At 27.8% G+C, this 22,709-nt stretch overlaps 6 protein-coding genes across 14 annotated transcripts; 2 read left to right on the plus strand and 4 right to left on the minus strand.

Annotated features, from left to right (window-relative positions):
- Positions 1-1,084: 1,084 nt before the first annotated feature.
- LOC124425885 (mediator of RNA polymerase II transcription subunit 14) lies at positions 1,085-11,040 on the minus strand. 6 transcript variants are annotated; one of them, XM_046966917.1, is made up of 26 exons: positions 10,960-11,040; positions 9,677-9,805; positions 9,361-9,553; positions 9,107-9,239; positions 8,798-8,971; positions 8,591-8,716; positions 8,312-8,491; positions 8,014-8,207; positions 7,798-7,915; positions 7,578-7,719; positions 7,301-7,505; positions 7,045-7,204; positions 6,759-6,966; positions 5,814-6,022; positions 5,371-5,617; positions 5,100-5,243; positions 4,824-4,967; positions 4,486-4,658; positions 4,218-4,412; positions 3,883-4,140; positions 3,553-3,799; positions 3,095-3,465; positions 2,836-2,994; positions 2,461-2,730; positions 2,067-2,330; positions 1,085-1,969 (listed from the first exon to the last, which is right to left on the minus strand). In XM_046966917.1, the coding sequence occupies exons 3-26, from the start codon at positions 9,507-9,509 to the stop codon at positions 1,805-1,807; spliced, it is 4,635 nt and encodes a 1,544-aa protein (XP_046822873.1). In that variant the 5' UTR covers positions 9,510-9,553; positions 9,677-9,805; positions 10,960-11,040; the 3' UTR covers positions 1,085-1,804. The 6 variants fall into 6 exon arrangements, with proteins under 6 accessions (XP_046822873.1, XP_046822892.1, XP_046822864.1 ...); XM_046966936.1 differs by having other exon boundaries at positions 10,922-11,034; XM_046966908.1 differs by having other exon boundaries at positions 10,902-11,031.
- A 235-nt stretch (positions 11,041-11,275) lies between these two features.
- Positions 11,276-14,682, plus strand: LOC124427326 (1,4-alpha-glucan-branching enzyme). Its single transcript, XM_046970122.1, has 10 exons — positions 11,276-11,506; positions 11,605-11,774; positions 11,911-12,158; positions 12,232-12,441; positions 12,524-12,831; positions 12,909-13,109; positions 13,281-13,633; positions 13,879-14,063; positions 14,128-14,416; positions 14,491-14,682. The coding sequence occupies exons 1-10, from the start codon at positions 11,394-11,396 to the stop codon at positions 14,496-14,498; spliced, it is 2,085 nt and encodes a 694-aa protein (XP_046826078.1). The 5' UTR covers positions 11,276-11,393; the 3' UTR covers positions 14,499-14,682.
- On the minus strand, positions 14,670-15,862 carry LOC124427329 (mitochondrial import inner membrane translocase subunit Tim29). Its single transcript, XM_046970136.1, has 3 exons — positions 15,353-15,862; positions 15,169-15,270; positions 14,670-15,094 (listed from the first exon to the last, which is right to left on the minus strand). Exons 1-3 carry the CDS (start codon positions 15,495-15,497, stop codon positions 14,709-14,711), a joined length of 633 nt encoding a protein of 210 aa, XP_046826092.1. The 5' UTR covers positions 15,498-15,862; the 3' UTR covers positions 14,670-14,708.
- Positions 15,863-16,553: 691 nt separating this feature from the next.
- LOC124422940 lies at positions 16,554-18,230 on the minus strand. Of its 2 annotated transcripts, none has more exons than XM_046960062.1 (5): positions 17,986-18,230; positions 17,666-17,738; positions 17,421-17,514; positions 17,140-17,319; positions 16,554-17,050 (listed from the first exon to the last, which is right to left on the minus strand). In XM_046960062.1, the coding sequence occupies exons 1-5, from the start codon at positions 18,025-18,027 to the stop codon at positions 16,756-16,758; spliced, it is 684 nt and encodes a 227-aa protein (XP_046816018.1). In that variant the 5' UTR covers positions 18,028-18,230; the 3' UTR covers positions 16,554-16,755. The 2 variants fall into 2 exon arrangements, with proteins under 2 accessions (XP_046816018.1, XP_046816028.1); XM_046960072.1 differs by having other exon boundaries at positions 17,666-17,766.
- Positions 18,231-18,583: 353 nt separating this feature from the next.
- Positions 18,584-20,185, plus strand: LOC124423262 (translin-associated protein X). Its single transcript, XM_046960803.1, has 2 exons — positions 18,584-18,933; positions 19,188-20,185. Exons 1-2 carry the CDS (start codon positions 18,915-18,917, stop codon positions 20,054-20,056), a joined length of 888 nt encoding a protein of 295 aa, XP_046816759.1. The 5' UTR covers positions 18,584-18,914; the 3' UTR covers positions 20,057-20,185.
- A 110-nt stretch (positions 20,186-20,295) lies between these two features.
- Positions 20,296-22,450, minus strand: LOC124430215 (aprataxin and PNK-like factor). 3 transcript variants are annotated; one of them, XM_046976473.1, is made up of 6 exons: positions 22,232-22,450; positions 22,059-22,133; positions 21,675-21,857; positions 21,363-21,562; positions 20,935-21,237; positions 20,296-20,843 (listed from the first exon to the last, which is right to left on the minus strand). In XM_046976473.1, exons 2-6 carry the CDS (start codon positions 22,071-22,073, stop codon positions 20,474-20,476), a joined length of 1,071 nt encoding a protein of 356 aa, XP_046832429.1. In that variant the 5' UTR covers positions 22,074-22,133; positions 22,232-22,450; the 3' UTR covers positions 20,296-20,473. The 3 variants fall into 3 exon arrangements, with proteins under 3 accessions (XP_046832429.1, XP_046832439.1, XP_046832448.1); XM_046976483.1 differs by having other exon boundaries at positions 20,297-20,843; positions 21,675-21,871; positions 22,232-22,449; XM_046976492.1 differs by lacking the exon at positions 22,232-22,450 and having other exon boundaries at positions 20,297-20,843; positions 21,675-21,871; positions 22,059-22,225.
- Positions 22,451-22,709: the final 259 nt, after the last annotated feature.

Here is a 22,709-nt window from a genome sequence, read left to right on the forward strand (position 1 = left end):
TTTGATTGTTCGATATTCGGAAAGCACGAATTCGAATGTGCTTAATAATCCGTTATGTCTGAAGCGGACGGTGCAAATGGTGGAGCTATCTGTAAGAGGTGTGTAGTAGCTAAGCTACGCATACCCTGTTAGTTAAGAAGCCAGTGCATTGAAGCGGAAAGGTATCTCGGATCGGTATCGCGGAACGCGGATTTTAGAGTAGAGTCACCGTTAGCCCGTGGGTCTCCACATGCAGCAACCTCCACGTGGTGAGACCTGGGTCGGTATTACTTGCATACTCTAATTATAAATTCTTTAACGCAAGTACTACCGAGCGAATAGCTGCATATTTGACTTTTCCAAATTTTTCATTCTATCTATACATTACAGTACTTACATTTTATATTGCTAATAATATTTCAATAAATAAATGATTAAATATAATAAAATTCTAAAATAATTTTTTAAAGAAACGGACCTACAGCTTTTCTATAGAATTTATTTTTACAATCATTCCTATTTATTCTTATTTACTATTATTAATTATTATCTATAAATGTCGGCTATGACCCATCGGTAGGACCCATAGGTGTGGGGCCTTTGTGCGGATTACTGTCTCAGCATTATGTAAAGCTACTGTATCTTTCTCCTTTTCATATTCTCTTTATCTTCTGTAAGGATCATCGAGGGATATATGAGGGATATATATATTCATCTACATAGTCTAAGGACTAATTCTCTTCCAGTTAGCGTTAGAATCTAGAATTTTCGGTTAACTCATATTAACCCGGGGTATGCAAATTTTTAAATTAGATTACCATTATTATAACACTCACGGGAGTATCGCGGACGTTAATTAAAAGTTACTACCGTGGACTTCGTTCTATTTGAATATTAAAGTAGGGTCACTGTCACTATAGAGTAGAGCCATCGTTATTTTAGAGTGCAGCAACCTTTCATCGATCCTTTGTTTCATCCTTTAAATTTATTTATTTATTTATTTATTTATTTATTTATTTAGTTTCATGTATTATAAGTGTTTCAGGGTAAGTTGTAAATAAATAAGTACAGTAAATATAAAAGAATAACAACTCTCAATAGAATCTTTCTGGTATTTAGTGTCTTTTATTTACAAACACCTCGTATTATTTACTCGCGTATCTACACTTTTCTATAGCGTGAGTAAAACATACAAAAAATGCATATTATTATAATTAATTTGTATTTTAAGACACTTGCATTGGTCTAATTTTTAGAAATAGTATTGTTACATAAAATATAACAGTTGTTAATATAAACATATCTTTCCTAACAATCATTTTTATATATATATATAATTACTGTTTTCTTATTAATTAATAAGTATACATTATAATAATGCACTTATATGATACAATACTTTATACATTTATTATATAATTGATGTCATGTCAATAATTTAAATTATTCTCCACCATTTAAATGTGTGTGTAGATGTGTGTACGCATACATACATTTTTGTGAAAGGACAATGAGTGACATAAGATGTACTATTTCCAACATTTAACAGAATATTAAATATGTCTAATTAACGGCCAATTTTCTTTTCTTTTCTTTTCTTTTCTTTTTTTTTTTTTCTTTTTTAACTTTTATAAATGAATTGGCTCTCCTAAAACTCTCCAGTAATGTTTGATCTTGGCAGCTTAAATAGATTGATGTCTCTCTCTTAAATAATGAAATACTTTTTGTAAGAGAATAATTAATAATCGACGACGGGAACATATTTTTAATTTATCCAAGATGTAGAATTGGATAAACAAGCGAGGTTAGGAGAGTATAGTAAATCCTATTGCGAAGGTCCGCTCATCATTCCCATCGGTGGCATACCTTGAATGCCATATGGTCCTTGCGGTGGTCCTTGTGTTCCAGCCATTGGAGAATGTAACTGCATAGCTGGACTTTGTATTTGTTGAGTTGCAGTTACTTGACTTCCAGCTGGAGATGCAACAACCTGTAAAATAATATAAATGAAATGTTAATAGAATCTTAAATAAACATATTAAAAACATTATTAAGGATAATGATCATTATTTTATAATAATGCATACCTGTGATATTACTGGAGGTTCAGAAGGAAGCGTCAAATTTGTTAAAAGATCTCTTACAGCTGGAAACAAGGAGCACTCTGATTGATTTGCACCATATTCAGCAAATCTTTTTAATTGTAACGACGCTGCTGCAGTTGCAGAAGCAGGACTAGGATCTCTTTTCTCTGCTAATTGAGTTAAATTAGTACTGACATCATATACTAGTGGTAATACAAGGGATGGTGTTTCTCCTTGATATGGTATACCTATTCTTGTTATTTGTAACTGAAATTAAAAATTCGTCTCAATTATATAGGTCTCTTAATAATTGAAGATAGAATATATAGTGTTAATATAATTATATAATATATAATTATATTATATAATTATAAAATTAATAGAAAAATATCCTTACGAAAAATAGAATTTTGTTTCTGCACACAAGTACAGCTGCCATACCAGTTGGCACAATTGGTGTTGCAGATGGTGGAATACGTAAACACCATTGTACAGACCATTTTAATTGTTGCTGTTGTGCAAGACCAGGCACAAGTTCTAATTTCATTATTTGAACAAAGTCTTTTAAAACGTTGAAAGGAACGTTAAGCATCTTCCCAAAGCCAGATATTGTATTTGGTTTATAAGGTGGAACAGCAACGCGAGTATCGAAAAATTTTTCTATGATCTATAGAAAATTGTCAATAAGAAGAATTAATTAAATTTATCATTTAAAAAAAAATAAAAATAAAAAAAAAGAATAAGAAGAAGTTATATAATTTATTAATCTTACTTGTAATTCCTCGGAAGTCCATTGATCTTTGTGTTCCGAAAGCGGTTGTACTTTTATATGAAGAGATTGAAGATGTTGTGGATTTAATCCAACCCTACATTGTAAACTTTCCACTTTAAAGTGTACAACGCCTGGTTCTGTGATGTTGATGCTAGTTAACTGAAATTATGATAGGACGTATTTAATTTTTCATATCTTATTTTTTAAATTATAAATCAGAATTATACAAGTTATATAAATATGTTAATGTTATTCTTACACATTCGTCTTTTTGAATGAAACGCGTTAATTGTCGCCTCATATAGATACAACCCAAAAATCTTTCTAGCGGTGATAAATCTGGCCCAGGTAATCCAGAAGGATGAGAAGAAGGACAAGAAAGTAGTTCTAATGCTTCATGAGTGAGAAGAGTTGGTACAGCTCCGGCCCATGATCTTTGAGGTAATACTCTAGATATATGACTGCCACTTTTGTGATCCGTTGCTTGAGGACTATGTAAGGCTGCATGACCAGGACTTTGACCAGGTCTAACAGGAGAAGGTCGTGGAACACTTGGAGATCCTGGCCAATTTGAAGCAGCAGGAGAGGCCATACTTTGTGAAGAAGGAAATGGACTACCATCAATATGGCCTAATATCAACAAATGAAGTTTTAGTTGTAAAACATTCATAATATACGTATATATATATACGCATATATTTATTTGAAAATTTGTACCTGTTTGCATAAACGATCCTGCAGGCGAATGTCCTACTTGTACATTATTGCAAGGCCCTGGAGAAGATGTTGGCATAAGTCCAACAGGACTTGATACATGCATCGGATTTAAAGGACTGTTGGCAACAAGACTTGAACCAGGTGATGGGTGTGGTAACATATTTGGTGTATTAGGGGGTAGCGAAGGCGGTGATGCTAAATTAAACGAAGTTGCAGGACTGCTACCAAAACTTTGATGTTGACTGGCCTAAAATTATTTCACTTTATTAGTTTATTATATCAATAAAAATATAAACAGCCATTTACTGGTATTCCAATCGAAAAAAATACCTGTGATATATTCGCAGTATGTGGACTAGCAGGAGTATGTGGATTACTACCAGATGGTGGAGTTAATGGTGGATGAAATCTTAAACCATCTCGTTGTTGGGCTGGAGATTGTGGACCGCTTCTATGATGACTTAAAAAACCAACTCCACTTCCTCCGCCATCGCTATCCATAGTAACTGGCGATGGTGGATTATCATCTTCTGATTGTGATCTTCTTCTAAAAAGTGCGCTCTCATCCACGTACTTGGAAAGAAATGCCTATAAAAATAATAATAATGTAATTAATTAATAAAATCTAAAAAAAAAAATATTTATATCCATATTAAATCTATTACCTTAAGACCTTGCATAGGTGTAAATTCATTAACAATATAACTTCTATCAAAACAACTATATGCACCATCACGTAAACTAACAAGCCCATTTCCTCTCATTCTTAATTCCAAACAATACAATCCTTGGTATGCTATTCTCACCAATGTTACACACTGTGGCATTATCGTAAATGTTTGTACTGGTACTTGTGGCCTCTGTAAAAAAAAAAAAAAAACATCTTAATAAAATTGTACAATAGTAAAATAGTACTAATATTATAAGACTTACGGAATTATATACACAAAGTTGAGGAATAGTTGGTAATTTGCTAATTGATGTAAGTGGCTGTATAGTTTCATGAAGTATAATAATTAATTGAGCTAAATTTCTATGCCTATTCAAATGTGCTTCAAGTTGTTCCTTCATGATAGAATGTGCATTGGCAACTGTATTTGTCGGACCTGCAACATATTAATAATTAAAATTAAACGTTGATCATATATTAAGTAATCTATCTATTTAATATTGTATAATTATAATTGTATATTAAAATTGTATAATTAAAAATAATAATAAATAAAACTGAATAATTGAAATTAGAATTCATTATTAATAACCTTACTTACTTTTCCCAAATATTAATTTAAATGCTTTATCATCAGTATTCCAATATACAGTTACAGTTGCTCCCCGATTAGGACCATACGCAAGGATTAGTTTGCTATAACTATATGATTTAACTGTGACCAGATTTCGTAAATTATATTTTTCTAGAGAAAGAAAAAAAAAGAAAAAAAAAAAAAAAGAAAAAAAATAAAAGAAAATAAAAGAAAAAAAGAAAGAAAATAATTGTTATCAATAAATATCATTTTCACACAGAAATGTTATTTCACATAACTTACCGATTTTAAAATATTCAGCTAAATCTTGAACTATTGAATACAAATGAACAATTTGTGCCCAATCATTCAATAATGAATCTACTGTGCGTGACACATTATCCGCCGTTAACATATCATATGAAAAATATACTGGTCTACGTAAACCTTAAATATAAATAATTATATATATTATCAAAGATAATTATTTGCATAAAATATTCAAATCTTGTAGAGAAAAATTAATTAACAAATAATTATATTTCTTAATTTTACATATTGTAATAAAGAATACCTTGTTCCTTAGTATGGTTACTAGTAAGAGGACTACTGTAAAAAACAAATTCAGCCATCCATGACTTTCCTATCCCTTTTCCATGAACTCTGATAGAAACACTAAGAAGTCTTTTTAAAAGAGAATACCACGCACTGCTTGTTGCAATATTTGGTGATGGAGGAAGTAACTGTACAAGTTTCAGTACTAAAGCTGTAGCATTTGCTTCTACTTGAAGCCCTTGATGTGCTATATCCCGTCTACTAAGCTGTAAAAATATTTATTTAATAATAATAATTTAATATTAAAATAATACAATATATGAATGTAATATATATATATATGTAACATATATATATATAATATATATATATATATATATATATATATATATATATATATATACATTATTTATTTTAGTTACTCCTTGATTAAACAATAAATTATAAAATATTTTATTTTACCTCTTGAGCCAAAGTTACAAATGGTATCCTTTCATCGCACAAAGCTACAACGTGGGCCAATTCAGGAATAAAATATGCTGGATGTTTTGATCTTCTGTTCTGTGCTATACCCACTGCATCTGTTCTTCCCCCAGTTCCCGTGCTTCTGCGCTTGTTGCTCATTGGCTCCATCGCTTCTGTAATGTACCCCCCATCTTGATCATTACTCCCTAAAAAATCCTCCCATTAATCCCCCAAAGTAGTAAGATGCCAACATCACATTCATTGTTGCCAGATGTTAATACTTGTAGTTACAACACGTAAACAATTAAACGATTAGTAAGAAATTTGGGACATATTAGTCATTATTTAGGAAGTAATTAATAACACAGAAATCTTTGTTAAAGATAAAACTTCCAATGATAAAGCTTACTTGTATACATAGAAATATACGTTGAAAATAACAGGACCCAATGAACTGTTATAATTTATATTTTCTAGTCTGACACTGATGCTGGTTGCTTACATTTTACAATACTAATGCAAAGATAAAATGAATGACAAAGCAAAACAACAGCCATATTACATAAATGAAAGATATGAAACAATAAATTTATTTTAATTGTGACAAGTATCTATTAAATAATACTTTTTTTTTTTCTAATATTATTAACGTACCTGTACTTCTGGCAATAACAAATATTAGAAATTCATATTCTTTCTACAGTCAATAAATTATTGACTTTGAAAAGTTTCATATTACTAAGTCATGCATAACTTTATATGTTAGATAATACACATAGATTTTATATATTAATGTAAAAATAAAAAAAAAAAAAAAAAGAATTGTACATACATAGCAACTTACAATAGTATAACAGATGTCAACATTTCGACATGCCTACTATATATAATTAACTGATAACACATACTTCTGATTATTTATATTTACGTATATATACTTACCACTATCAACGCTAGTGAATGGTCCATGAGTAATCACAAATGTGTCAAATTCAATAAGGGTTTGAACTTTTAAATACATCTTAGGAATTTCTGCTTCTATACTATCATCGTGTGGATCATCTTCAATGGAACTATGTTTTACTACTGCAAGATAAAATGAACATTCAATTTCACATGGAGAGTTTTCTTTTTCCTTGAATGCCACAATCTAAAATAAAATAATAAACATTAAATATTCCCGTTGCTTTAAATTATGTTATTAAAGATGATGATATTTTGTATATACCAAAATAACTGACGGATGCCTATGTAATTGAACAAACATGCGATGTCTACTAATTTTTGACATTGGATGTTCTGGATGATGTAAAACTGGTAAACGTTCATAAGATGTGGCAGGTAAATGTTGTAATGTTTTTTCACATCTTCTTTGTGTGATCCAAAATCTATGATAGCGAAGTTTGTAATATATAAATTTGATAGTTTCTTTTGAAGAAATATGATATCATTTAATATTAACAGAATAATTCATAAAACTTTACCTTAATTCTGATATAAGTGTAGTAAGTCTAGAATGATCACCATTCAATGCAGCAGTTAATTCAGGCACTAAAGGAGCATCATATTGTGGTACATGACATTGAAGCATCCCTGTATGAGTATCTACTGTAACTAAGAGAAGCTCTGCTCTTAAACACGGCTGTAATACTGGAACTGATAAAATAGCTGGAGATCCTGCTAATGTACCTATAATGAAGCATTATTTATATGAAAAAAAAAAAAAAATCAGTATTTTTTTCCCCCTCCCTATATACTTACATTCAACATCTTTCAATATTGCTTGCAACTCTTGTTTTAATTCAGAAAGGCGACTTCTTGTTCGTATATAAATAGTATGCACAAGTAAACACTCCATTGATAATTGATCTGATCTTATAGCCCTATCTGCTATTTCACTTTCCTAATTAATCATAAAGAATACATGAAATAAAGCAATTATAATAATTGGTACAATAATAAATAATTGTTTAATTCCAACCTTGCTACCTAATGATGGTACATGTACTACAGCAAGAGGTCTTGCAGGATCATGTTGATCAACTTGTACAGTTAATCTGTATCCAAGTTCTGATCTAGGATCTTTACTGGTTAACTCTCTGAAATTTATTATTATATATATTAATAATAATCATAAAGAGAATTGCACTATAAAAAAGATTAAAGACGATACAATCTTTTTATCTAAAGTACATACCTCCAATATGATATAGATAAACATTTTCCAGGTGTATATTCATCTACATGTATATGTTCATCTAATCTATCACGAATTAATCTTAATGTTTGTGAATAAAGTACTTCCAATTGTAACGATTGACAAAAATAATGAAGAATATGGTATACTTCAGACAATGGATTAGAACTTTCTGCTAATCTAGATTGCACGACCTTCAATAAAAAAAAAGAAAAAAAAAAAGAAAAAAAAAAAGAAGAAAAAAAATAAGACAATACATTAATTGTATACATAATATGATAATATTATATTTATTTACCTGATGAACATAACGCGTTTGTAAGGGATGTACCAATGCTTTTCCATCTCCCGTTTCTCTATCAGAAACTAAAATCTCCAATTCCAATAATCTCCATGGTACTGCTGGACCATCTCCCATAACAGTAAGCGAGACTGAAAATTCTTGTTCGACTAAAAATGTTACTCTACCAGCCTCGATCTATAAAAACGAAGGGGAAAAAAAAAAGAATAGATCAAGAAGCAACAATGTAAAATGAAAAATGATGTTACTCAATTATAAATCATTTTATAAACATACCTTCAAATTACGCATTTGTGGAAGTAAATTTCCAGTAACTAGTCTATGTTGTATTACTTGATTTAATCTTTGTAATGTACTTCTTTTTTCTGCTGGAGTAATAGGATCAGGCGGTACTATTCTTTCCTATATAAATAACATTTTTTAAATAATTGATTATTCGTTATAATTCGTATTTTTGTAGATTATTATATATTATCTGCATACTCTGATACAAGCTGGTAAACGACCATATGTGCCTGTAGTAAGGACCTCTACTGCTGCAGGAATATGAAAATTAGGTAATCTTGCATGGACGAGTGTCTTTCGTGCCATTCTTGCTAACATGTCAGCAGTATCAACAAAAAGTAATGATTGTTTGTCTAAAAATGCCATGATGTGCTGCAACATATGAAAAAATTATATTTATATTACTTGAGTAAAAAAAAAATCAATACAGTATATATATATATATATATATATATATATATATATATATATATATATATATATATATATATAAATATATATGCTTACTGCTGATTTGTCGACTTTAGATGCACTGTTGGCCCATTTTACTAATGCCAATAAACGAACATATAATTGTCTCGTTCTAGCAGAAAAATTATAAATTTCAATTTTACGTTCCATGTCAGTTTTGCGAGGTAACCTAAAGAAATAAGTTACTTATTATCACTTATACCTTATTTATGCATTTGAATTTCTAATTTTAAAGAAGTAAAATATTCTTCAATAATCTTTAAATGTATAAATAAAAAATATAAACTTACAATTCTGCTAGTACAGTAAGTTCATGATAAGTACGTTGTATAATGAAATCTATGAGCAAGCCAAGAGAAATAGAACCACCACGATTACCCTCTTGTGGTATATTATTTGTTACTGGCGTTTGATGTCCTTCTAATGGTACAGGTGCCATTTTTATTTTTTTATTTTAAACAATAAGATGTATCCTCTTCCGATCTTGCAAAATAATACAAATATTTAATACTTAATAATCGTATTATAAAACAATTTATATCATTTAACAATATTTGTTACTTTTATAATATTGAACTTTTTATTATATACATTTTATATACATACTGAATGTATTTTTAAATGTGATCATAGATGTATAACTTTGGATCATAAAGCTGCAATCTTCCAGGCACTTTTTGTATCATTAGACCAGAAACGTCAGTTGAATTAACAAAGTTATATTCAATGCAATCACTGTGAAAAATATATCACATTAAAATAATTCAATCTTTCATTTTATATATATCTTTTATAAGAGGTAAAATTAAATTCAATAGATGAAAATTTAAAGGTTATTTTATCGAAAACGAAATAACTGCAGGTTACTTTTTTTAAATGAAAAAAATAACATTTAAAAAAAACTTAATGAGAATCCATATATCCTTCCAAATTATCAACAATTTATACGATATATTTTGTAATTTTTATAATGATCAAATTATTAAATAAAAAAAAAATATATATATATATGATAATAACTTCATAAATTAAAATATTTTTCAATACTTTCATAAAAACAAGTCTAAATAAAATGGAACATTTCATTTTATAACCTTTTCAAATCGACAATATGTAAATCATTATGTAAAAAAAAAAAAAAAAAGAGAGAAAAAAATCTATTAGGTTGTTCGGAAAGTAATCTTTTTTTTTTGTGAAAATGAAAGACAATTTTCGTATAATGAACAAATATTTTATTAAATTATATATTGGCTTTTTCCAAAGCCAATATCCATCAAAAAAAAAGGTGATGCTGTCTGCTTGGTGGGATTTTAAAGGAATCGTTTTTTTCTGAGATTTTACCGGATAACACAACAATTAATTCGGAAGTTTACTATCATCAGCTGGACAAACTGAATGTTGCACTTGAACAGAAACGGCCAGAATTAATCAACAGAAAAGGTGTAGTGTTCCACCAGGATAATGCGAGACCTCATACAAGTTTAGTCTCTCGCCAAAAACTTTTACAGCTTGAATGGGATAAAATGCCACACCCACCATATTCTCCAGATCTGGCACATTTGGATTATTATTCATTTCAATCACTGCAAAATTTTTTAGACGGTAAAACCTTCACTTCAAATGAGGAGGTCAAGAACCACCTCTATCAGTTAGTTTCCAACAAAGACCAAAAATTCTATGAGCGTGGAATCATGCTACTATCAGAAAGATGGTAAAAGATATTGGACGAGAATTTTTAATATATAATTTAATAAAATATTTGTTCATTATACGAAAATTGTCTTTCATTTTCACAAAAAAAAAAAAAAAAAAAAAAAGAAAACGAAATTACTTTTGCGAACAACTCATTACTTCTCGCCAAAGGACATAACTTTCTCTTATATAGTTACATTAGCTAAGCGACACATCGAGAACTGATTTCATTCAACTTCAACCAAATACTTAAAGCAACTGAAAGAAAAATGCGATGGGTTGATTCATATTAATTATGTTAAATGTTACTCACGATTACTAAGGGAGGGCGTTAGTGTCAACATATTTATAACGACCAATAGGGAACAATTATTACAGCGGTTTTTTCAAATATCTTTTGTCATATCAACGCTTCGTGAATGACTCAATTAATGAAGACAAGTTATAGAAATATTAACGAGATGTCACTGTAATCGCGTTTTCTTATTGGTTTCTTATAAACAGCTTATATATTAGATGTGTGAGAGCACTCCGGGTTCACCTTGGCACGTCATTCACGCCCGCTGACGCGCGGGTTCTGTGAGGGTATTTTAATTTGAGTGAATTGTATCTGTCGTATGAATTTCTTAAAATGGGAGGAAAATGGTCAAGTATGGATCCTCTGCAAGTAGAGGTTCCAGAATTAAAAAACTTATTAGAAAGAGATCCATATTTGAAACCTTATGAAAAGGATATACGCCGAAGGTATCTTTATAAGTTTAATCGTATTCTTAACAGATCTTTTCATTTGCTTTTGTTTTCTTTATTTTATATTGAAATATACGTTCTTTCATTATTTTTAGATATGCTTTATTTAAAGATTATATAGAAAAAATAGAAGCAGGAGATGGTAATTTAAATAACTTTTCAACTGCATACAACATATACGGAATACACGTTAATAAGGATAATAGTGTAACAGCAAGAGAATGGGCACCTGGAGCTCAAGAATTATTTTTAACAGGAGATTTTAGTAAGAAATTTTACTTATATGTATATGTATATTTATTATATGTCATTATATGAGATTTTACTTATATGTATATGTATATCTTTTGTCTATACTATCCTTAATTAGCATCAATTTTTTTTTTTTTTTCTTTTTAAAGATGGTTGGGATAAAACTAAAACGCCATACAAGAAACTGGAGTATGGGAAATGGGAATTACATTTACCTCCAAATCCAGATGGAAGCTCTCCATTACAACATCTTTCTGAAGTTAAAATTATCGTTAAGGATCATAATAATGAATTATTGGAAAGACTTAGTCCCTGGGCCACATATGTAAATCAACCATTAGATAAAAATGAAGGCACAACATTTAAACAACGTATTTGGCATCCCAGTCCTGAAAAAGTTAGATTTACAGATAGAATATATATTGTAATTAATATATATTGTATTTATATATATTACACTTTTCTTATAGGTTTACAAATTTAAACACCCGAAACCAAAGAAACCTGAAAGTCTTAGAATATATGAATGTCACGTTGGTATTGCTACCCAGGAATTACGAGTTGGTACATATCTTGAATTTGCTAAAAAGATAATTCCACGTATAGTAAAACAAGGCTATAATGCTATACAATTAATGGCTATTATGGAACATGCTTATTATGCCAGCTTTGGATATCAAGTAGCTATATATCTTTTCCTTTATTTAATTTAAATATTTATATGAATATTTCTATATAACTTCTTGCATAAAAATTAATTAGGTAACTTCATTTTATGCCGTTTCATCTCGATATGGTACACCAGAGGAATTAAAAGAATTGGTAGATGAAGCTCATGCTCATGGTCTTTATGTATTATTAGATATGGTGCATTCGCATGCTTCAAAAAATACTTTAGATGGGTTAAACATGTTTGATGGTACGGATAGTTGTTTCTTTCATACTGGTAGTCGTGGGCAACATCCACTTTGGGATAGTAGATTATTTAATTATGCAGAATATGAAGTACTACGCTTTTTACTTTCTAATTTACGTTGGTACATAAGCGAATATGGCTTTGATGGATTCAGGTTAGAAAAATTAATTTTATTTCATTATATATGTTAGTCACATGATGTAAAATATTTATGATTTATAATTAAAACAGATTCGATGGAGTTACATCAATGCTGTATCACTCAAGAGGTTTTGGGCAAGGTTTCAGTGGCCATTATGATGAATATTATAGCCTGAATGTTGATGTTGAGGGTGTGGTTTATTTGATGCTAGCTAATCATATGTTACATGATTTATATTCTGAAATTGCTACAATAGCTGAAGATGTTAGTGGGATGCCAGGTATATGCAGGTATTAAATCAAATAACATTGGATATTTACATAATATTATTGTATGTTCTTCATATAAATATAGGAAACTAATGAAATTAAATGGTAAAGGAAGTTTATTTATAAGCATGATTATAATAATGTATTAAAGATATGTATTTTCTTAAGATATATATATATATAATTTTTAAGACCAGTCGCTGAAGGTGGTGTTGGATTTGATTATCGACTAGGAATGGCTATACCTGACAAATGGATTAAATTATTAAAAGAAACCAAAGATGAAGATTGGAATGTGGGTGACATATGTTGGACATTAAGTAACCGCAGATGGATGGAAAAAACAGTTGCATATTGTGAATCTCATGATCAAGCTCTTGTAGGTGATAAAACAATAGCATTTTGGCTCATGGATAAAGAAATGTATACACATATGAGTTCACTGAGTCCACCAAGTAATATTATTAATCGTGGTATAGCTCTTCATAACATGATCATGCTTATCACGCATTCTTTGGGTGGAGAAGCTTATCTAAATTTCATGGGTGAGAGTTCTTTTGATAAGTATTTACTTCGTATAATTATCTTTAAAAAGTAGGTCGTGCGAGATATAATTTACATTTTCATTTTTCGTCTTTATTCTTATTATAGCATATATATATATATATATCATAAGAAATCACAATTAATTTTTTTTTGAATAAAATAATAAAAAGTTTTAATTTAATTGAAATGTATAAATACAATTAATAATTTCATTTAATATTTAAAAATGAATTCATGCACATAGGAAATGAATTTGGACATCCAGAATGGCTAGATTTTCCTCGAGTTGGCAATGCAGATAGTTATCATTATGCAAGAAGACAATGGAATTTGGTAGATGACGAATTATTGAAATACAAGTTTATGAATAATTGGGATCGTGATGTGAATAATTTAGAAGAAAAATATGGATGGTTACATGCTAATCCTGTATGTCTTATAAAAATTTTGTTCAACATTTATAAAAATAATAAATATTTGTCAATGATTTCAGGGATATGTTAGTTGGAAGCACGAAGATGATAAATTGATAGTTTTTGATCGTGCTGGACTTACATTTGTTTTCAATTTTCACCCCACAAAGTCTTTTGCTGATTATACGATAGGAGTGAGACAGCAAGGAGCACATAAAATTGTATTATGCAGTGACAATACACAATATGGAGGTGAAAATCGAGTTGATAATAATACAAAACATTTTACAAATCCTGAACCATACTCTGGCTTGCCATATAGAATGATGGTATATATTCCTTGTCGTACAGCTATAGTATATGCTCATGGTACGTATAATGATAACTTATCAAACATATATACATAAAATAGTACATTATTAATATTCATAATTTATTTTTAGAATCCTGATGTATGAAGAAACTATGTAACATATACTATAATCCTGTAAATTTCAATGATGTAGTTAACATAAAATTGTATTTTTATAAAACATTATCTTTTATTACGCAATATTATTTTATAAAATAATATTCTGTAATTTATATTTTATTTTATGGGAAACAGAAATAAAAGAAGAAAAATTTTTAAATCATTTACTGTAGAAACTAGTATATGTAATTAACATATAACATCAAATTCTTTGATATTTATATCATAATCGATCATTTTTCTATCCAATATCCACCATCTATCTAAAAATCCTATGTCTATTATTCTTTCATAAAAATTTATGTAACGTGGTTTTAAATAAGGACAGACAGCTTTATAAAGAGAACATTCTTTGTCATAATTATCTAACCAGATTATAGATAATATACCTATACTAAATCTTCGTACAATACCTTCATTATAATATTTTTCTAATATTTCTACGTGTTTTACCGATATTTCATTACGAATAGTTTCACCTACTTGCATTAATTTAATAGCATTTTCTAATAAATGTTCACGAAATGAATCTTCATCAGGATTATGTTTATATAAATAGTACGTGGATCCTAAAACTTAAATACGAAGCAAATATTATATTTATTGTATATATATATACGATTGATACAAAATATAAAGATTAACATACCTGTGCTATATATTGATGTGCGTATAGGATGTGATTTACAATCTTTTACAGTATCAATAGTAACTTCTTTATAATCTATATATAAATTTTTCCAATAATTTCCTGTAAATCGCAATATAATATTCATCAATTAAAATATAGAAATATGTTGATTTAATGATTATAAATCATTATAAATTCTTACCCCAACGTTCTAATATTGTTCCATTAAATCTTTCGGACATTCCATAATTCTTTATTGTATTAATTACTTTGTTAATTTTTAAATGGAATGGATTAAAAATTAATTTAACTTTTTCACCTAACTGAATAGAGCTCCGAAAATTCATATTAAATATTATTTAAATAATACATTTAATTAAAAAAGAATTAAAAATGTATTTTATCAAATATTTAATTCTTTTTGACAGATCAATATTTTTGTCATTTGTAATTAAGATTACAGAGACATTAATTTTACGTTGTTTTCAATGTTAACCTCTATTCAATCTTTGGCACATGTTATATCCCCCTCTCTCTCTCTCGCTCTCTGTCGTTCTTTCTCCCCTCTCTTATTTCTTACTGCATGGAACTTATAGTGAATTTTACGGATTAACGAAGAAAATAAAGTTAAATATTCATTAAAGAAAATATAAAAATCTGAAAAATTAAACTATGTAAAAAGTTAATACTATTGAAATAAATAACAGGTACAATAAATGATTCAATTATTAATTATTTTTATGAAAATCAGAATTTGATAATAATTTTTCTCATTTACTAATTTTATTAATTTTCATATTAAAAGCAGATCAATAATTTTATGTTTTATGTTTAATGAATCTCTATTCAAATACATTACATATATATATATATATATATATATACATATATATATATGTAATACATATATATACATTATTACATAACTACATATATATATGTAATACATATATATGTTGGCAATTACTAACAACATAGTTTTATAAAATACCTTAATTATAAAAGAGGAATAGTAGATAAAGCAATTAACTTATTTCTGTTATATCTGAACATTTATTTACTTTTCCCTGACGCAAATTAGACGAGAATTTTATGATATTGAATGGGAATTAAAAAATTATAATAGAATGAAAATATTTATTCTAAATGAATATAATGGAAGTAAAAAAGAAGCTAAAGAAATTGATAAATATACGATATTGAAATGACTAACTGAAGGAGGAAAAAGAAAAGAAAAGAGAGAATTGGCAAAAGAAAAACTTAGGAAAATTTTAGAAAGGAATTAACTAAACAAATTCATAAAATATAATATCTTTTTAAGAGATTAAAAATTTTTTTGTAAAAATTATTATATTAAAAAATATCTTGACCTAAATAAATAGTAAAATGAGTAAACAGGTGTCTTCAAAATATTCTCGAGATGTAATTAGAGCTGAATATAAAAATGTATACCCTAGTTCAATCAGAAACCACAATCACTTGTTGAACTTAGCATATTATTAACAATTTAAAAATACGTATGTGACATGTGTTACGTATACTTAAATTCTTCAAATATCTAAAGTTAATATTACAGTTTATACTGCAAATTACTAAGTAAAATAACTATGTATCATAATCTTCATCGATATTAGCAGTATGAGTAAAATTAGATGTTGGATGATTTGTTGAACTCGTATCAGAATTGTTACTTGAATTTATAGGATTGACCTCTGTATAAAAATTAGGTTGATTAATCTGAAATGATGCAGGTACAGAAATTTGAAACTCTGGAGCTTGAGGTGTAGCGGTGACTTTAGATATTTCGCTTGATACATTGACATTTGAATTTACTATTCTTCCATCATTTCTCCAGATTTTATTTTCTGCGTTTGTATCGTTTGATATCAAACTTTGAGAGCTAAAAAAAAAAAAGAAAAAGAAAAAGAATATTGTTAAAGAAAATTATTGAAATAAAAAAAAATTATATTATATTATAAAAGATTATACCCTTGATCCAAATAATATGCTGTAGACGGACATGTAGTTGGATTAGAAATGTTTACATTTATTGGGGCAGGAGTTAAAGGTGGTGTAGGTACTTCTTCATCAGGTCCTGATACGTCTGGTAAACCTTTTACCAAATCTTTAAGAAAATCAAAACGACTTTCCGATAGAATACATTGTTTCCTAGGAAGTATAAAATAACGATGCAAGTTAGTTAAAATATATAATAAAATAAATATATAACTTTATATAATATAATATTAATAATTATTTAACTTACTTACATATGGGATGGACTTAGGGTCTTAGCATTCTTGGCACTTGTAATTTGCATAGTTTTTGTAAGTAGCGAATGTACAAATAGTTCCAATGTTCTAGGTATATATATATGGTTAAGGTGAAAGTTAACATTGCAAAAATGTATGTTTATAAAATAAAAGAAAAAGAAAAAAAAAAAAAAAAGAAAAGAAAAAACGTCGCTAATATCATTAAAGCATATTGTAATAATATTATATATAAAAAAGGATATAGATTATAATTGGTACTGCTTGAGCAACTTTTCCTACTTCTTCATCGGTCTGCATAATTTTCTTAATACGACCCTGAGATGCATTTTTTAGGTTAAGTTATCTGTACAATGTTGCAAGATAGCATGTAAAATTATATTCGATGGATAAATAAATTAAACGTTAATCTTCGTTTCAAACATTAACTTATATCATCCAAACATTTATATTACTTTAATCCATAATATAATACTTAAATGTGTGTTATAAGTAAAAAATAATTCTATTGTTTTTATACTTTATTGTCAAACAATACCACGATAGAAAGAAATTTTATGCTTACCGCTGGAAAACGTGCATTATATTTTTTCTTTTTACTTGGCATTATAACTGAGAATGTTATTAATTTGATGATTTTTCACAGAACCAAAAGGAAATGTACAATTGATGAAAATAATCGTTTATATATTGCTTGCACCAATCGACGCGTTCCAAACCTTGATAACCATCTCTATTTTCGATAACTTATAAAACAATTCGTGCTCGTAAAATAACCGTTTCTTCCATCGATTTTATATTTATATAATATAATGTCTTCAATAATTTCTTATCTTTAATAAATTTTTACATAGAAATTTTTGTTTTTTAAGTATTATGTAATAATTTTCTTTTCGAAAAAAAAAAAAAAAAGAAAACTTCTCTATTTCAATATTTTTTAAATTCAATTCAATTTTTTCTATTATTAAGTTTTTCAAATCTTGACTTAGTCACTTTTGTTACAGTATCAATGACGGTGTTAAATTAATAAATAAACGCACTGATAATCATTTCATATGTAAAGTACATTAATGATAATTCACATAAATGTAAAAAAAATTATAATTTTAATTATCAAAATAAATATTTGATAAGCTTACTCTTGGTTCGTTCTAATTGGCTACACAAGTCGCGCCAATGGCACAGTCAATGTATTATATGTGCTCATTTGTACTTACATAAATCATTAATTTGTTTAATTTGTTTATTATATGTGTATTGAAGTTTTAAAAAATTAAAAAATTTACTTGAATTTCCTATTTAATTAATTTTTGTCAATTTCATAGCGAAAAATTAATTATATTATCAAAGATGTGATGAATATATTATGAACTGTGATCAGTTAACAGTAATATTTTATTTGTGAGATATAAAACTTGGTTGCGCACGATTAATTATTCTTTATGATTTATTCTTGAATCTATAGTAATAAGAAACTTAAAATATAAAATATTTATGATGTCTCAAGGAAAAGGTACGATAAAAATATATGAGGATTCACATAACCTCTTTAACCTCTTTACCATGTAAACGTAAAATTAATTTTTATAAACTAGATGATTTTTTTTTCTTTTATTTTTATTTTTATTTTTATTTTTTTTTTTTTTTTTTTTTTTTTTTAAGAAATCAATTTTATAAAGACAGTTTATAAACAATATATTATTTAAAGAAAATATCTTTGTATATAGTATACTCGCAAAATAATTGTCTTTATATGATCTTATTTAGCTGGTAGAAGAACTCGTGGTCATCATTGTAATAAAAACAAAGTCAATGTTGGAGATAAAGGAAGAGAAATTTTGGAAAGTATAGATGAGAATAATTTGGTTATACAACAGTTTCGAATATATTCCAATGAATTAGATACAAAACATGATAAATTTGAGAAACTTGTTAAACTTAGTCGAGATATTACAATAGAAAGTAAAAGAATAATATTCCTTTTGCATACCCTTGACAAAGAAAGTAAACGAGACTCCGTACTTGGAGAAGCTAAGCAAAGACTCGATAATATGGGGAAAACTCTCTTTAAAAGCATTGCGTATGAGTTAGATGGTCAAGATATTTATCAATATCTTAAAGCTTATAGAGTTGGACTTGAAGAATATATAGAAGCAGTTACATTCTTTCAATATTTACAATCTGGTTCTATGCAAGACTGGATTGAGTTAGAAAAGTCATTGATTTATCCCGATTCAAATAAATCTAAATCCACTTTACAGAATTGTGAGTTGCCGACAAAAATGACACGAATAGTAATCACTCCGAACGAATATATCATGGGTATAGCAGATTTGACCGGAGAACTTATGCGAAAATGCATTAATAATTTAGCAACAGGAGATATAGCCAGTTGTTATCAAATTTGTAATTTTGTTAGAAATATGCATAAGGGATTTCTAGGATGTACAAGTATTTTTAATAAAGATATGAGTAAAAAGCTTTATACGTTAAAACAAAGTTTAACTAAAATGGAAAATGTATGCTATACAATAAAAGTAAGAGGATCTGAAATACCTAAACATATGTTGGCAGATGTTGCCATTGGAGCTACAGAGGATTATATGGGTGATGAAGATGAAGGATATCAGGTCTAATGAAAACTAATAAAAAAGTAATGTAACTACAAATAATTACACACACACACACACACACGTTTAAATAATAATAATAATAATAACGATAACTATGTAATATTTTATATCTATATTTACATAAAATAAACATTATTTCGATGGTAAGTGACAATGTTAATTTTTTCAATTTGAACAAATAAAAACGATTCACCAAATAAAAATATTTCTCTGTTATTCTTCATAGATCTAAATAATGACAATTTAATATCTTATTAAGTACCAAATTTCTAATGATTATAATTATCACAGATAAATTTGATGTAATATTCTTTCAAACTGAACTAATATATGATAATTATTATTACATAAATAAATAATTTGTCTGTACACTATGTATAAAGTCAATGTTTCACCATTTACTTTATTATCTTAACCAGTTCAAGATTTAGAATCTTCGATATCACTGTTACTTTCATTCCAGTCACTTTCTACATTATCCACATCACTTTCTACATTTTCTATGTCAGTGTTGGTATCATCCGAACTGAAATCGGATGGTTCGTATTCAGATTCATCAACAGATTCATCTTCTGACGACGCTTCCACTACAGATTCATTGTCACATCTTGGTGATCGTACAGGGGTTGGCGCTCGACGTTTTCGCATAGTGGAATGCTTAAATTGAGCTTTGTGTTGTAGATTTTTGCGATAGCAATTTATACCATAAGGACATTCAGGGCGTTCATCGACTTCTTCGAAATCTGGATCACCTGGATGACTGAACTGAACTTTGTGATGTGGATTCCTTCTAAAAATGAAATTTAAATATTTAATAAAACAGAAAAATTTTTTATAAAAAAAAAAAAAATATAACGATATATCAATACACATCAATATACCTGTAACATTTATCCTTGTAAACACATTTATTTCTTTTCGTTTCTACTTGCTCAGCACCCGATACACTTGCTTTATTTTGTTCGAGTGTTGGCGAAGAATGCATATCCTGTTGTGCTAAAGTATGTGATTCATCGCGATCACTAGAATGCATAACATGGTCCTGTTTAACATTTGCTTCAACTTTCTTCGATTCCTCTTTCTGAATATTTGAATTTTCTTTATCAAGTGTAGATTCTTTAGGTAAATCTGGATTCTCTTCCATCGATATTGAACTGAGAATAGTTTGATTATTCTCGGATGAACTAATATTCAAAGGGAACATTAAAGTTTTAATAAAACTATATTGTCTTCTAAACTTTTGCTTTTGTTACAAATATTTATAGAAAAAAAAAAAAAAAAAAAAAAATAAAAAAATAAAAAAAAAAACCTAGTATCCATATGTTTGGAAAAAGTAGACAGAATAATACTGCTCCCTTTGTTTAAGATAGGCGTCTCTACTGTTATAGGTTTAAAATCTTTATTATCTTGAGTTTCGCTAGAACCATCGCCATGCGAAGTTATAGACTTTGGAGATGTATCGAAACATATCTTTTTATCCATTGGTTCGAATGGTATGTCATCTGTACACTATGCCATAAGTAATATATATCTGTGTATATTTTATCTAATTTAACCACTTACAATATCAACGAAATTTAATAATATAAATAAATCAAAGAAAGAATCAAGAGGTAATAACCTTTCTTTTTAATAGATGATTATCTTTTTCCACTGTTTCAGACATTGTCATAATTTTAAACCAACATTTATCTGATAACAAGGAACATATATCTCCTGGTTTAATAGGTACAGCTGTACCTAATTTAAGAAGATGCCATCGAGATGATCCAGTAGATTTTATATAACAAGGCGAGACCTGATACTAATAACAATTTTCTAAGAAATCCTAATTATTATTAATATTATTATATATCTTGTAAAAGTAAATAATGAAAATCAAATATATCATTTTTTTTTTTTTGTTTAATTAATTTACTTCAAAAATATATTCCTTAAGTCTAATTGATATATATTTCAAGTATATTTTGATGGATATTCTCATATCTATGTAATTGAATCTTACCGGTGTCAGGGTCATATCACCACTTGGAGATAAATTGATTGTTACAGCATGTTTAATGATCTGTCCATTATTAGACTATAATCATCAAACAATAGAAAAATATAAATATAATAGATTAAAAAATGTATGTACATAAATATTAATACTTCTTTAATAGATAATATAAACCTAACCTATTAGAAACAAAGTTAATAGATTCTAAATACTAATTCAATCTCTTCATTCACGTGAATTTCTATACTTTACACGTATGTAAAACTTTTAAAATAAAAATTAAAGAAAAAAGAAACAATAAATAAAAATAAATAGATAATAAAAATAAATTTAAGAATACACAAAACAGCACGTTCCGTAGAGCTTGATATTAATCCGTGTAACACATGATTTATGATGAGCCAAGTGGTGCCACCATCGAAATATAATGAAACTAATTTTTACTACATTGCGATATACTTACTATATTAATATATTTTTTTGTGTCTCTTATACATACGACCGATACATAGAATCATCAAAGTTTGTAAACGACAGCTCGATAAAAAGTAATTATAAAGAGAAATAAAAAAAGAATTTTTTCGCAATAATAAATTACGATAATAAGACTATTTGACAAGTTGTAAGGAAAGAAGAATTGACATAATAAAAAATATT

Source organism: Vespa crabro, chromosome 1 (assembly GCF_910589235.1).
Source record: "Vespa crabro chromosome 1, iyVesCrab1.2, whole genome shotgun sequence".
NCBI lineage: Eukaryota > Metazoa > Arthropoda > Insecta > Hymenoptera > Vespidae > Vespa > Vespa crabro.